This window comes from Botryllus schlosseri, chromosome 7 (assembly GCF_051294905.1).
Source record: "Botryllus schlosseri isolate E-star chromosome 7, Bs_hap1, whole genome shotgun sequence".
NCBI classification, from domain to species: Eukaryota; Metazoa; Chordata; class Ascidiacea; order Stolidobranchia; family Styelidae; genus Botryllus; species Botryllus schlosseri.
In genome coordinates this window covers 6,789,271-6,804,351 of record NC_137242.1, presented here as the reverse complement: position 1 = coordinate 6,804,351, position 15,081 = coordinate 6,789,271, and the positions used below count along the sequence as shown (strand labels likewise).

Genomic DNA, 15,081 nt, shown 5'->3' with positions numbered 1-15,081 from the left:
ACCACTTTGAAGACGTGTGGTCATCGTGTCTAGGTGACTACGTAAATATCTTAATTATTATTATCAATGAAACCTTGTTGTTTCGTCAGGTGTTACTGTAGCTGTAATCGAGGTGCTGTAGCTGCAATCGATTTGTTGCTGCAAAACAGTAAATTCCCCGTGTCAAGTCAATCGGACGAATGCGGTTTCGCAGAGTGGAGATCTGATTATATCCTGTCCCTACGTGTTGGCAATCTGTGGGCGCGGTATGCAGCGCGTTGCATTATACTTGAAACGTCGTATGATAAGTTACGGCTTTCGATCTGTTCACTCTGTTGTGACAAACGCTACTACATTTCCGTCTATGTTTATGTTCCTTCCATATAACCACTAAACTGTTTTCATGCTGTAGTTTAGGAAAATATTAGGAGTTCAGCATGGCCGAAAATAGCGGCTACGTAAAGGAGGAACAGGGCGCTGATCCCGAGAGAGCACGCGAAGACGCCGACGACAAGGCAGATGAGAGCGACATCAAAGTGACCATCGGCTCGCCCGGACCCTACGCAGGTGGGTCGAGATTTCCGCCGATATGAGTCAATACGATATGTGCTTAGAAAGCGGGAAAACAACTATTTTATTGGTGCACAAGGGATTACAACCTTTAACACTATAAGTGGTGCATGATATATATCAGGGGCGGGCAACTTCTCCGGTCGGCGAGCAGGATATAGGAAGATGAAGTACTTATCGGGCTGGATTCGTAAATCGATACAGTAATCGTGTATTTATCCACCTATACAAGGAGTAAATCGTAAATAATGTAGGGTTACCATACGTCCTACTTTAGGAGGATTCGTCCTCCTTTTCAGGTTTTTGAAAATGTCCTCTGAGGACGCCTAAATGTCCTCCTTTTGGCGATTCGTCCTCCTTTACAGCTTTTGGAGCTAAGATGATGGATAGATTCGAGTGAATTTTGGCATAAATGACGCTAAACAGGAAATTCGTGGTTCGAATGTAAGCGACGACCATTTTTTAGTCAACCAACCACGATTCCGCGGTAAATTTACCATTTCTCCGGATTTTACTCCGGTATTGATGAGTGTGAGAATTTTGAAACATGACCTCCTTTCACGATTCCAAAATATGGTAACCCTAATATAATGTGAATTTCAAGTCGAAAGGATAGAGGCCCAAAACAGTATTTAATAAATTTATGAACGTAATATGGGCTACTTCCATAGCTGTTAAAGTCAATAAGATCTGCTGTCGATCAAAGTTGTCGACAAGTTCTTTGAAATCTGGTTGCATGTCGGAGATAGAAACCCTTGGTAAAGACTGCACGTGAGCATCGGTTATAGATTGCAACGCAGGTTTGTCTGTTCATTTTCATGGTTGAAAATTTCTGCTCGTAAATGTATGTAGACTCGAACGGAACAAGTAGTATCATAACCAACTTTCTCCAGCCGCGGACCGTGTGATCCAGTAAGACCGGAAATTTTCTGCGGGCCGCTCATAATGCCTTCGCGGGCCGTATGTTGCCCGTCCCTGATATATATAACCTCAACTCAATCATGTACCGTGATGTCTACCGGTCGCCTCCAATGAAGGATTGCCTGTAGCGTACATGTGTATAATGTATTGTTAAGAATGAGCATTTGAGGCTTCTTGAGAGGGAACGCGGCATTGCTAGCCGGTTTTGCATTAAGGATGCGTACCGATGCACCGTTAATCCGTATTTGCCTATCAGCCTTTGACCATATCTGCTTCTCGAAATTCAGTATATATAGTAGAATCGTCATCAAGAAACGCCGCAGCGGGTAGGGTACTATGATTGTAGAGTGATCTACTCTAACCGAGCACCAAATTGACATTCATTACATTCGCACTGGCCAATAGGCAACGCTGTTCTGTGGTATTCTCATTTCTCATCACGTGTCGTCGATGCAAGCACATCGTTTCATTAGGCACCAACGTGAAATCTGATTTCAAGCACACACGGAGTCGTATTTCATAAAACCAATAGCACTAATCGTCAACGTATATACCAATTGATCAGTCGCGCCGACAGCGAAGTCTTTGCGAAGTGACCCATCAATACCATTGATATTTCAGGGATGCCGAAAGAAGTTCTCTTGGAATATTCGAGAAAGCGCGGGTACGTTTTGGCGCGAGATATTCTTACTGCGATAGTTGTCCTCACCATTCTCGTCCTTCTGTCCTTGGTCATTGCGATCATGGTGATATCGCCTGCATGCTTGGAATTTTGGCAGACGAGTCCCATCTACGAGATTTATCCCAAGTCCTTCCGGGCTTCGGACGACACGAACGGATATGGCGATATTAAAGGTAACGCCCTGAAGAAATATTAATGTGAATATGGGGCAATTTTACATATAAATTAACTAAGTAACGACAAATCTGATCGAATAAATTCGCAAGGAGCCTGTAGGCCAGTGGTTTTCTGCCGCCGGTCTGTGTTAACTTTCCTGTCGGCCCATCAAATATATTGCAATTTCATATCTCAATTGCAAAATGCAAAAGTTTAACGTTTGTCCAGTAATTATGGTTAGAGAAACGAAACGACAACCAAACGTTAAATTCGATCATGAACTTGGAGCGTATTTGTCTGTATGGTGGTGTCGTATTGGACTCCATGCCGAATCAAATGCGGCAAGTGTTGTGCCAACCTGTTTGAAAGTAGCCTCAGCTAGTTTAAGATCAGTTGTATGTGAAAACTAAGAAAATTTTTAAAACCAAATTCGTTAAATTTCAACAGTGCAATTTAGTGACATTTTACCGTAGGCCTGTGATATAGGCTGGCAAACCGCAAAATGGCAATAATTTTAGAAGAAACCCAACAATCAAATCACGTTTGTGGTTTTTAACGGGACTTTGTCTTGCAGAAACTTCACAACAGAACCAGGTATAGCACGATTAATATCACAAAGGCAGCAGCAAATTTCTCAAAAATCGAAGTCTTCTATATTTGCTTTTGAGTTGCATGCACATTACATTACATTACATTTTGGGTTATTTCTGATTTTTGCAGGTTTGCTTGTCCTCGAAATTTGTTTCGAAATGCTAGTTGTAGATCCAAGAGTGTATTACATTATCGCGTTGTCTCGCCAACTTCAATAATAATAAGACGCGGCGTGAAGATGTTCGGATATCAAATTCATATCAATATCAAGGGTCCCATACTCCTGAATATGAATTATAGATTGTGCATAAGTTAGCGGACTCATTGGTTTTCCGCTGTCAGACTGAATTGTCATATTATGGAAGTTTTGGCAGCACTTCAGCATATAAAATCGGTATGGCGAACATGTTGCGTGAGATAGTATATGCGTACCGCACATTATTGCCATTTTCACGGGCTCGGACCTGGCATGTCATTTTATGTTTCAGGTATTATCGAGAAACTTGGATATTTGGGCGATCTGGGCGTACAGATCGTGTCCGTCAATTCATTGTACGAATCGTCTCAAATAAGCAACGACTACGAAATAACAGATTTCAGAAATATAGACCCTGTCTTCGGAAGCATGGCCGATATGGAAAGTCTAATCGTCAGCGTACATGATGAAGGTGCGCTGTATTTTGTTCGGCCCTGTTCTTAGACACTCTTGTCGCTTTACAGCTTTAATGTATGCATCCAAAATTGTAATATTCCTTCAGGCATGAAGATTGTGGTTGATTTTGTTCCGAACCACTCAAGTTCCCGGCATTCGTGGTTTCTCGCGAGCTCAAACACCAGTCATCCCGACCATTCGAAATACAGGGATTATTATGTTTGGGTCGATGGCAGTGAAAACGACCCGCCCAATTCTTGGGTAAGGAGATCGGTTTATATGTAGAAATTAGTTGTAGATCTTACCTTCCAACGTGCATATCTTCGTATGTTCCTATTTGGAAGTATCATTTGGATTAAAATGTTGTACTCTATTTATACTGCTGTATATAACTCTGAGGTACGTTCATGTTTCGTGTGCAATGGGTATCCACAGTACACACGCGTATAATAGGGGTGGTACACGGGCGGATATACCCAATGTTTTCGCCAAGGGTAGTTTACAACAGCACTGGTACACAAAATCTCCTTAGCACTATGTAGACAATCTTTCATTCATGAATAAAACAAGAAATGTCATGTATGTCAGGATATCAAATGCTGTAGAGCAGGGGTCACCAACCTTTTTGCAACCAAGGGCTACTTTTGGGTACTGATTGAAGCGATGGGCTACCATTTACTCCCGCCGTTTACCCGTGTCAGACGGAATCTCCACTTTGATATTCATAGCATTGGGTAGGTATCGCATAGCAGTAAGACTTCTAAGAGATTCTTTTAATTCAAAATATCTCATTACAACCAGCTAGCCACAAAGACTTTTTAAGAAATCACGAAATACTTCGCACCATGTTTATATAAATTGATATATGACAACTGTAAGCTCAGATTTTAAAATAAATCACGTCATACGTTAGACTGGAGATCGTGTTATCTGTTTCTATACCAGTCAGTGAGAGGCCTGGTATTGAATGCTATCAACTAGTGCGCTGTACTCTGGTATGTAACTTACACTGCAACTCTGAGTGAGTGTTGCAGATGTGCAATGCGCATTAGTGAGGCGAGTTCTGTGTTTGTTTTTTGATCAATGGCGTGTCCGCAAAGGCTGATACAGAACGCTAAGTTGAACCAAACACGCTAGCAACCTTAATCGCTGCTGCGCAAGTGCGCAATCACCACTGTACTTTTCCGTGTCAACAAGGCACCAAAAGTTTGTGGGCTTTGAGGGGGAGGTGATTTTGCAGTGGTACAATTTCAATCTCGGACTGTTCAGCAATCAGACATGACAGATTTCATTATACCTGACAGCAGCATCGATTACAGAAAGTTAGAAACATGGTACTATAAACTGCGTTGAGTGTAAGAGAGACAAGCTGTGTCAAAAGATGCAATACGTAATGGGCATACTGCATTTGCTAGTACGTCGCCGCTATCTGCTACCTGATAGTAATGTTGTTTACTACTTTGGCATTGTCCGGGACGTCGGGCTACCTTAACTGAGCCCCCCACCATTTCAAGAAGACCGTGGATGGCATGCCGTCAACCCGTCATATCGCATGTATGGGCATTGGGCGGTAGCCTACGCCGTATTCTACGTCTTCGATCTCTTGTTATTCTATTACATGCTGGTATATTACTAATTTTAATTGGGGATATTTTATATCATCATTTTAAGTGTTTCTTTATATGTATTGTCATTTCTAAGTCACATGTTATAGTTTTATTTAAACAAGAATAGCTAAATCACTCAATTTGTATATTTAAAAGCTCACTGGTGATAATCTGACGAATATTGGCAAATGCTGCTATTCGATCTATTTTTAGATCAGGCTCGCGGGCCACTCATCTGGTCCTCGCGGGCTACGTTGTGCCCGCGGGCACCAGGTTGGTGACCCCTGCTGTAGAGTTTAAGGACTGGCCTATACATACAGGGGTGGTCATTGGTCGAAGAAATCAGCGTTTCTATTCCAGTAGGTAGTAGTAAGGACGTAAATTTCTGCTCAAGTACAAGTAGAAGTAGAGATTTTTAGGGCGCGTCGAAACTATTTCGAGTGGAAGTAGAAACTAAGAGGTAGAAGTAGTCTAAAAAAGTAGATTTGTTCGATGTATCGCATACTTTTAGCAGTGCGTCGTAGGTGGTTATACTTTCAAAGTTGCAGGACTTATCTTCGTGACTGACGCAAAATGACTTATGACTAGGACGATTTTTTGACTTAGAAACTGAATATTTTGTGAAATTAAGATTTAAAGGTAAAAAATCACAAAATTTTTATTCCTTAGGTGAAAATCTTTTGACCGCGTGTACGTAAATTAGTTGTAGAAGAATAGTAAAGTTACCACATTATTGGTATTTCGACTATCAGTCCTGATACTTGGAAGCTAGGGCCAGTAACTGTCAAAACTGATTAATATTACGATGTTATGAATGCGAGCAATTCTATATACCTCGAGCAGAGTTGGAAGTAGTGGGTGGAACCGGACTGAACTGAAAACTGAAAAGTGAACTCAATGACTTGAACAGGGACTCGAGTCGAAACACTGACTCGGATTCGGCCCTCTACTAGGTGACTTGACTCGACATTGAAAATGACTCGACTTGTTACAACCCCGATTGATGCGTTGTCCGTAGCCGATCGCTAAATGGTAGACTATAGGGCACGTTTAAACGCCGACCTTGCGCTTGCTATAGTAATATTTGATTTCTATTAGGCTTGCATTTACCGACACGGCTGTTCATCAGCCATCGCCAATTCCGTGACGTCATTACGTCACGCCTGACCGCTGCTAAAATTTCGCAGATGAGTGCTGATGGAAATGGATCTGCGTGGACTTGGAGCGCGGACAGGCAACAATTCTATTACCACGCGTTCTCCGCCAGCCAGCCCGATCTCAACCTTCGTAATACTGCCGTGAGAAATGAACTGAAGGTGAGTATCCGGGTGATTTGCCTACAGAGCCATTTAGCTGTTGGTTTTGTTGTCATTCGTTGTTTTGGACTCGCACTACTACTATTGTACGCAAGCGCGTGGCCATAATGGGAATCTGGTGGGAGGAAAATGGGCAGTTTAGTGCAAGTGGGCAGATAGGAAGCCTATAGCTTATTTGACTTCTCCGGAAATTTAGAAGTTCCTCATCGCCTCTTCTGGTTGTACACAACCGATTAAGCCTATCACATCCGTAGGTTTCACCTTGGTCTCAATCAATCATTTCCATGCTAGGATATTCTGCGCTTCTGGCTTGAAAAGGGCGTCGATGGGTTCCGTGCGATCGGCACTGCGTACATGTTAGAAGCGCCTCATCTGCGGGACAATCCTTTGATCAACTCTTCGCTACCGGTACTTTGAAATTTCTCTCGCGCGCCTACTCAATCCCGTTAACGCGATTGGTGTACTGATACGCAGGCTTCCAGGGATAATCTGTACCCGGATTTTACGATGCATTACAAAGGAAACCATGATATCGTGTCGGAATGGCGGGCGATTTTGGACGAATTCAGTACGGAACCAGGAGTGTTTAGGTGCGAACTGCAGATATGACCTGATTGATTTCACCACATTTAACAGTTCCTATGTATGCTGCCAGTATAGCGCCATGCGTATACAGTAGGGCTTCTCTACTTACACTTCTTAGTCCAATAATTCCACTTCTAATTCCGCATTTTTTCAGCCAAACTGCTTACTTCTTATTGTTTGGATCACTTTTGTGAAAATAATTCATGTTCTACTTCCGCTCGAAGTACTTTTGACGTGAACCTCTTCCAGTGTAATGTAAGGTCATTGCGTCAAGCTCAAATCTGTTTCGGCTATGCCTCAAATAACTCGTGACTAGGCAAGGTATTCACAGAGTCCCACACACAACGCCTTTCTCGAATAATATTATGTTTTTGTAGTTTCTTGATGACGTATTGCCCTTTCACGGACCCCCTAAAATTAGATCGCGAACGCAGTTTAAGAATCCCTGTTCCACTAGAATACGAACTCCCATACTTTGACCACCTTTGACCCTCACATAATCTAAATTTTTAACGAAATGTGGGTGGGGGCATCGCTGACGTATACACCCCAAATTCAAGGCGCACCGTTAGACACCACATATCAACATGTTGAAATATGTTGAAATATGGTGTCTAACTGCTCGCTTTGATTTTAGTGTGTAGCGTTGATGAAGTGGCAAATGTCTTCTTCAACACTCAAATATATTTGTAAGGCTTAGCCACTGTCAAGTCACTCTGCGTTCAATACATATACATCCAGCACAATGATCATTTGCCGACAGATTTTTGGAGATTCGCGACGAAGGCACCCAGAACACTCTAGCCAGGTATTACGGCACGGAATTCCGAAGCGAGGCCAGTTTCCCGCGAAATAACCTTTTCCTCCAAGCCGCGCCGGTGGAATGGAACGCGCGAGATTTGTCGGGTGCCATACTCGACTGGATGAAGATAGTGCCAGACGGAAGGTGGCCCTCATGGACGGTATGCTGCAAGACGCGATGTTTCTCTAAATCTAGTACTTTCCGGTGAACTCCGTGACTCGTATAGCTAGCGTGAAACCTCAAGTGTATATAGCTTATTATTGCTGAATTTTTATATATTTTAGGCGACTTGATTTTCGCCCCTCGTACTGTAAACACATCCGTCGAAGATAGATGTATTTATCATATTTACAATATAGAGTAGGGTTCAACTCGGACCATCGCACTCAATAGTACCAAATCTTGCTTTCACAACCATTTGGTAGGCGAGAGCGAGTCGATTACACCAATTATTAAGGGGATACATCCCAAGGTTGTAGAAGGTTATGTTTGTGTTCACGTTGCCATATTCGTTACACCTCCTTGAGCTGGCACGCAATAACAGAACCTGTGATTTCATTTTTTTCTGTAAATAAATCCTTACTTTGTCGCTATACCTAACGGTCGCATTCAGTTAGCAGCAGCCTGTGTTGAAAACCCCATTCACTTCTTTCAAGTCAGAAATAAATCATTGCAGTGCTAAATATATATACTTTGGACTATTGACTCGGTCCGCTACAATATTTACATATTCTCATTAGGCCAATTGGGAAAAATAGTTATCCACCCTGATGTTGCGCGTGAAGAAATTTGCGTGTTCCTAATTATTACTCCTTTAAGATTGGCGACCAAGATTACTCTCGCGTCGCGTCGCGAATCGGCGCCGGCAAATCGCTTCTCGCCGCGGTATTGTACATGACTCTGCCCGGCACTCCGACCATCTATTACGGAGACGAGATAGGCATGGAAGACGCCCGCGGGGCTTTGCCGGACAGCGCGCGGGCCACGATGCTGTGGGGCGCGGGAGAAAGCAACGGATTTTGCGGGAATTGCACGGCTTGGACTGCGAGCGTGGCCCCGACTGCGTCTAAAACGACGGAGGTGATATAATTGATATTAGTTCATATTTGTTGCATACGATTTGTCAATTTCAATTCCATCAACTGATGTGGGTATTACAACAGAGGGGGTCAAAGCAGTCCGCGTTGATGCTAGAGTAGAAGTAGTAACATAATAATCTACTCAATCACAAGTAGAAGTATCGTAGGTATGCCAAAACTGCTTCAAACGGAAGAAGAATATGACAGGTACGAAAAGAACTCTCGTGAACAGTTTCAAAACGTAAGTTTGGTAGAGGGACTGGCGTACTTTTGGCGGTTTTTTGGGAGGCGCCTCTACTTCAGTAATCGCGAGATGAATCTTCGCGACTAATCCAAAATGATTAATGATATGCCTATAGGCCCTAGGCTTGCCATATTTTGAGATCCGGAAAGGACGACACTCTCACAGGCTGCAAAAGTTAATACAGCAGACGAGAAAACGGGCGCTTTTTTTTATTTTGTAGAGCTAGCAACTATAAACGGTCATTTTTTATGATTTGACTCCTGAAATACCCGCTTTCACCTATATCAGTGTTGACTACAAAAAATCGTTTCTCCGATTCCACTCCCGAAATACTCGTCGTGTGTCGTTTAGGCCAACATCTCGCCTCTTTCGTGGTCTCTTTGACCATTTCAGGCAAAAAATGAGAACAAATTGCCAAAAAGTGGACATTTGTGCGAATAGAGAACATTTCTTAAAAAAGGAGGACAAATCCTGCTAAAGAGGACGTATGGTAACCCTAGATATGCCCAACGTTCGAGAATCTGTTCAATTGCCACGGTGCTGGGTCTTTTCAGGCCATTCTTATGACGATGGCACTACTAAAATAAAAGCAACAGCGTGCTCAAACTATCAACATTTGAAAGTCGAAAGTGGCGGAAGCTAGTAGTTTTACCTGCAATCTGAAAACGTAGTTATTTGAGGAAGATCTTACATGTATGAAAAAACGACTTGAGTACTCTAAAAAGTATTTCGTTACTGGCCACCACCGAGAATTGAACTATCTTGCGTACCTACCGCATCGTCACCTGTGCTACGCAATTATTAGTAGAAACAATTGTTGTATGGCTGTACCAGCGTACGGATAGCGGTGACAGCCTACTTTGCTAATGATACCGCTACATTGTTCCCGACAGCCCGCACACCACCAAAACGTGACAAATCTATTGATTCTCAATATTTTATAGTCTTGTCCGTCAACCGACACATTTTGTCGTAATACAGGAACAGCAAGGAGACGTCGACTCTACGCTGAGTCACTACAAGGCACTGATAGCGATGAGGAATGATATGATCTTTCAGCGTGGATATTTCTGCATGATCGGTAATGTCAGCGACACTCTCGTGTAAGTGCATTGTTTGAGATGCTCTTTGGTACGATTCTGCGAATGTGCAGGCAAATTTCGCATTTCTAGTTAGCTTTGTGTCGTCATTGAATGCTGTTTTGGGTCTCTACGCTTTAAACTTAACAGTTCACATTAAATACGATATATTTCTGTATATAAATGTTTCAAGTAGAAGTGAAAGTAGTGTATAGAACCATACCTTCGTTGATAACTAGTACTGGTATAGATCAGGGGCCTCAAACTCAAATGCGCTCGCGGGCTAATTTCCTACATTTTGATGGCGCTGCGGGCCGCAGCATCAGCGATAGGGGTAATCAATGTCTTTTCAAGTAGGCCTTCTTTGATGAGACCTTGCAGACTGGCATTTCACAAACATCGTGAAAATGTGATTTACTATTGGCATGAAAAAATATCACATTTTTAAATATTTGAATAAAATTATTGTTGTGCTTGGCATATAGTTCAGGGGCGGCCAACCCGTGACCCAAATGTGGCCCGCTAGAAGGTTTTGCGTGGCCTGCGAGGTAATTCTCGAAGTTATCTATAACATCAGGTAAAATTGCAAGGCCAACCAAAATTGAATTAAGCCTGACCGCAAAATTTGATGATGAGTAAACATCAGTTCCGACGCATTGTCGTAACCAGGGGCCAGCCAGGTATATGACCATAAAGTAGAATATTTCGTAGTAGATTTATTTGACTTGAAATTTTTCTAAGCACTTCGCATGATTTATTGTCACTCGATTTCTTGCATTTAGTATCGGAGCCCCTCCTGAAAATTTTAAACACGCGTAATTTACAGAATTGAGTCTAACTATATTCTCAATTAGGAGTTCTCAAATCCAAAAAAGATATGTGGCGGTTAAATATTGTCGTATACTTCAAAATCCAAAGTGCCGTCGCGGGCCGCACAGAATGGTCTAGCGCAGGCCTGGGCAAAGTGCGGCCCGCGGGCCAAATGCGGCCCGGCGAGCGATTCTGTGCGGCCCGCGAAAGGCTGCTTGAAATTTAAAATATCAAACCTACTTTTTAATGTTGCTGCGTGCGCTAAAACCATACGATGTATAAACTGAACCGGAAATTCGTTTACTATCAGGCCTGTTCATTAACATACCGTGATTACGCAGCCTACACGTACCTCACATACCTAATCCAGATTAAAACTAAAGTCAATGTAGCAAGTTACGCCGTTAGAAATAAAGTCACAAGAAGTCACCAAAACTTCTTTGGTGCCATTGTCACATTACGCATTACACGGTCTGTATTTCAAATTGTTACGTGATGTGTTTCCAAATCCATAATTCATGAAACAAGTGAATCAATGCCCATGATTTCTATGAATATATCACCACCCATAAAGGATGTCGCAAAAACAAAGTCGAAAGTTGAAATTCAAAGATGGTTAATAACTGCAACCTTCGCTAATCAACAATGCCATTTCGGCAAGCTGCACACATCTCAGAAACCAGCTACCAAGACAATAAGCTATATATTATCCTTAGAACCGTAACTCCCGCACCCCAAACCCTCCAATTGCGTGGCGAGCTCGACGGGCGCCCAAAATTAATTCATGAGTGAACATAAATTATAGGGTATTTTTTTGAAAATATATGCAACTTCATTCAATGGTTTTTAGAATGGCCATTTCGGCGTTAGCCATTACCGCGCCACGACGCACCAAGATAAATGAACTTTAGGCCAACACGGGATTTCGAGAATGCACTGCAATTGCAACTGCTGATCAAACTAACTAAGTAAAGGGAATAAAGCTCGACAGCGCGTAAACCTTGGCCGAAAACGACTGCCCTTATGTTGACCGAAAACAACAAAGTCCAATTGTCCATAGGCAATATTTGCCAGTGAAGAAATATCAATCGGGAATCGGGGTCGTCTTTTTAGTTTGGTACACTTCGGCGATTTCAATATCTTTTCGCATAGCAGACGGGAGGTCACGAAATAAAAACATGTAGCGAAGTAATTATACCAACGGACCCTCCCGAATATTTCCAAAACAGTACCTCACTCAGCTCTAGCGGTAAAACTGAGTAGGCCACTACGTGAGCTGAGAGAGGTTAAAAACTATAGCAATATATTTGCAATTACCAATATTATCGACCGATTGAATCATGAATCATGATGATGAATCATGAAAAAATTCCGCACTTCGCGCGATTAGGTCACAGACATTGCTAATTAGTGTATACAAGTCATCTCGTGCATCGTGCATCTCGATGGGGGCTGGTATTGATAAAAAACGCGGATAGGGGTTTAAAGATAGTTCAAAATGTACCATGTTTAACATTGTTTCAAAATATGACTGCAAATATATATTTGTTTGGGTACACTTTGTCATTCCTCAATATCAACACATCCACTGAGCACCAATTCGTGTAATACACTGCTTCCAATTTAGAAATAAAATCAATACGCTGGATATTCTAAAATTTCTGACTCGGCCCGCCAACATATTTCTGCTTCCCATTTGGCCCGCGGAGAAAAATAATTGCCCACCCCTGGTCTAGCGTGTTTGAGACCCCTGCGGTAGATAAAACCTTGAATGCTCCAGAAACTAGAAGCACTTCGTCTGACCTTATGTGGTTTTTACATTCTCTGGCGTAGTCTAAACTCTAAAGTGTCTATGTAATATACTGAAATGGCATCGCAAAATAGCGGAATATTTCAACACGATCTTACACCCACAGATACGTTCGCGAGTTGCGAGGTCTAAAGTCGATGTTGGTGTTGCTGAACTTTGGCATCGAACAGTCCTCTTTTGACCTCACCGTCACTCATTCATCCATATCTGGACATGGAACTGTCAGCATCCGGTTCGGATCCAATCACACGCTGAACGCCGGAGACTCGATCGACCTGCGAAGAATAGTGGTTCCGCCACTGGCCGGGTTCATCCTCCGCATGGACGCAGGCGATGAGCTTCTCAGCGAGTCCGACACTATGAACGGGAAGTGCTACATTCATTCCAAGCTGTGCTACAACGCCGGCCTGCAAGTTTTGGAATACTGTTGAATTCTCGGCTCGTTGCGTGGCTAGGAGAAGGGATAGCATGTGATGAATTTTATTGGCGAATTGTTTTCTTATTTGTCATTGGTGTTATTAAATAATGGAAAATGATGCTCCCTTCAGACTGCATTTCACATTGTACACATTTTATTGACTTCTAATGCATAACGTTAATATTGAAACCAGGGAAATGAATGGAAAACAGTAAAATGATAGAGAAACTGCGTGTGCGTCGATATTCAGCGTTGATGTGGCAAGTTACACTATGTAGGTAGGGGAACAAGACCTTCAATAATCGCACGACGGACTCGTTGTTACGTAAGGAATGAAGCTAACTATATGACTATACGATGGCCTAGTCTAGAGGTTCTCAACTGGGATGCCGCGGCGCACTTTGGTTCCGATTGGACTGCTCGGGGGTGCCACGAGAACCCATGGAAAATAATATCGACGTACAAGAAAAATTATAGTATTTCATAATCGGTGGTTCTATTACGTTTACCCGCCTAAAGCACACGATGTACAATTCGATGTAGCCTAATGAACAAATAGGGGGATGCCGACGCCACCAAGTACGATCTCTCAGCTGCCATCCCCCCCCGGCCTAATGAATGCGGTATATATACGCTGACTCGTGATATACATACACACTAACTGTTCATATGCATACCAAGGCTGCATGATGTGCATATGCCGATGGACAAGGAAGGTGCGGATATAGCCTTGTAAGGCTTTCCAAGTCTTGCCCCACCCCTACATGCTATCCCGGAAATGCTGAGCGCCAATTTGGGAAGCCACAGAGATACCACTTTTGCTGATCAGGTCTTTGGCCTGACTCGGCCGGGATTGAACCCACGACCTCTCGATCAAGAAGCCGGACGCTCCATCACGATTTAATGGTATTCGGTCTTTATGTTATAGGCTTTGTCGCTCTCTTCATTCTCTTCGTTGAAGTTGACCTTGGTGGGACCTTTGTCTGATTTTTTTTGTCAGGACGCCGTTTGCACAGCGAAGTAAGGGAGTTATGGTGGTACAGAAAAAACGTACAGTACTCGGTATCAGATAGGAATGATCGATACGACCTTGGAGGTCAACTAGTCTGATAAACCTCTGACGCGTCGGAACTTGATACTGTGAAGTATCAAACCACGGCCTCCTCCGTCAATGGTAGGCTACGTAAACACCTGGAATTCTGCAGTCGGGCACGAACTATTAACTGTGGAACGCGAAGGTGACTCGAATTAAGTCGAATGTTCCAAGTAGGAGGGATGATGGGAGTGATTGCATTTTACAAGATACAAGTATCTGAATGGGATGCGAAGCCACCTGAGAGAAATGATGTTTCTTGAACTAGGAATGAGTTCAATTTGTTTTAAGTTTTAACAATGGCAATAATCCTAATTATAATCCGATTTCAAATGTCGTAATTACGTCGTAAAAGATCTCCCTGAATGAACTGTAACTGGTGAATGCGTGTACAGCTATGTCATTGCTTTTTCATTTAGCTTAGGGTCGGGTACGTCTGAGCTAATCTCAAGTGAGGTGAGACGCTAGAAAGACTAGGCTCCGAACTCGCAAAAAATATCCACGTGCTACGTGCCCCCATTGCACATAATTATGTTTAACAAAATATTCAACTGAAAAAATGTTTCGCGTTTTATTTCCAACTCGTACTTATGCTCTGTGTATAGTCCGAATTCCATATTTGAGAAGTGTCTTCGATTTGTCCTCTTTTTCGACTTTTTTGAAAGGGTCCTCGGAGGATGCCTAAAT

The 15,081-nt window shown here is 42.7% G+C and overlaps 1 protein-coding gene across 1 annotated transcript; it reads left to right on the top strand.

Moving 5' to 3' along the window:
* Window positions 1–84: 84 nt before the first annotated feature.
* LOC145442728 (amino acid transporter heavy chain SLC3A1-like) lies at window positions 85–13,532 on the top strand. Its single transcript, XM_080320710.1, has 11 exons — window positions 85–546; window positions 2,092–2,325; window positions 3,388–3,567; window positions 3,658–3,812; window positions 6,346–6,474; window positions 6,766–6,882; window positions 6,949–7,064; window positions 7,823–8,021; window positions 8,681–8,941; window positions 10,166–10,287; window positions 12,990–13,532. Exons 1-11 carry the CDS (start codon window positions 417–419, stop codon window positions 13,312–13,314), a joined length of 1,968 nt encoding a protein of 655 aa, XP_080176836.1. The 5' UTR covers window positions 85–416; the 3' UTR covers window positions 13,315–13,532.
* The last annotated feature ends 1,549 nt before the right edge of the window (window positions 13,533–15,081 follow it).

Coding starts and splice junctions, on each gene's coding strand:
- LOC145442728 (XM_080320710.1), top strand. CDS start 417: ATGGCCGAAAATAGCGGCTACGTAAAGGAGGAACAGGGCGCTGATCCC. Junction 547..2,091: donor CTCGCCCGGACCCTACGCAG/GTGGGTCGAGAT, acceptor TTGATATTTCAG/GGATGCCGAAAGAAGTTCTC. Junction 7,065..7,822: donor ACGGAACCAGGAGTGTTTAG/GTGCGAACTGCA, acceptor ATTTGCCGACAG/ATTTTTGGAGATTCGCGACG.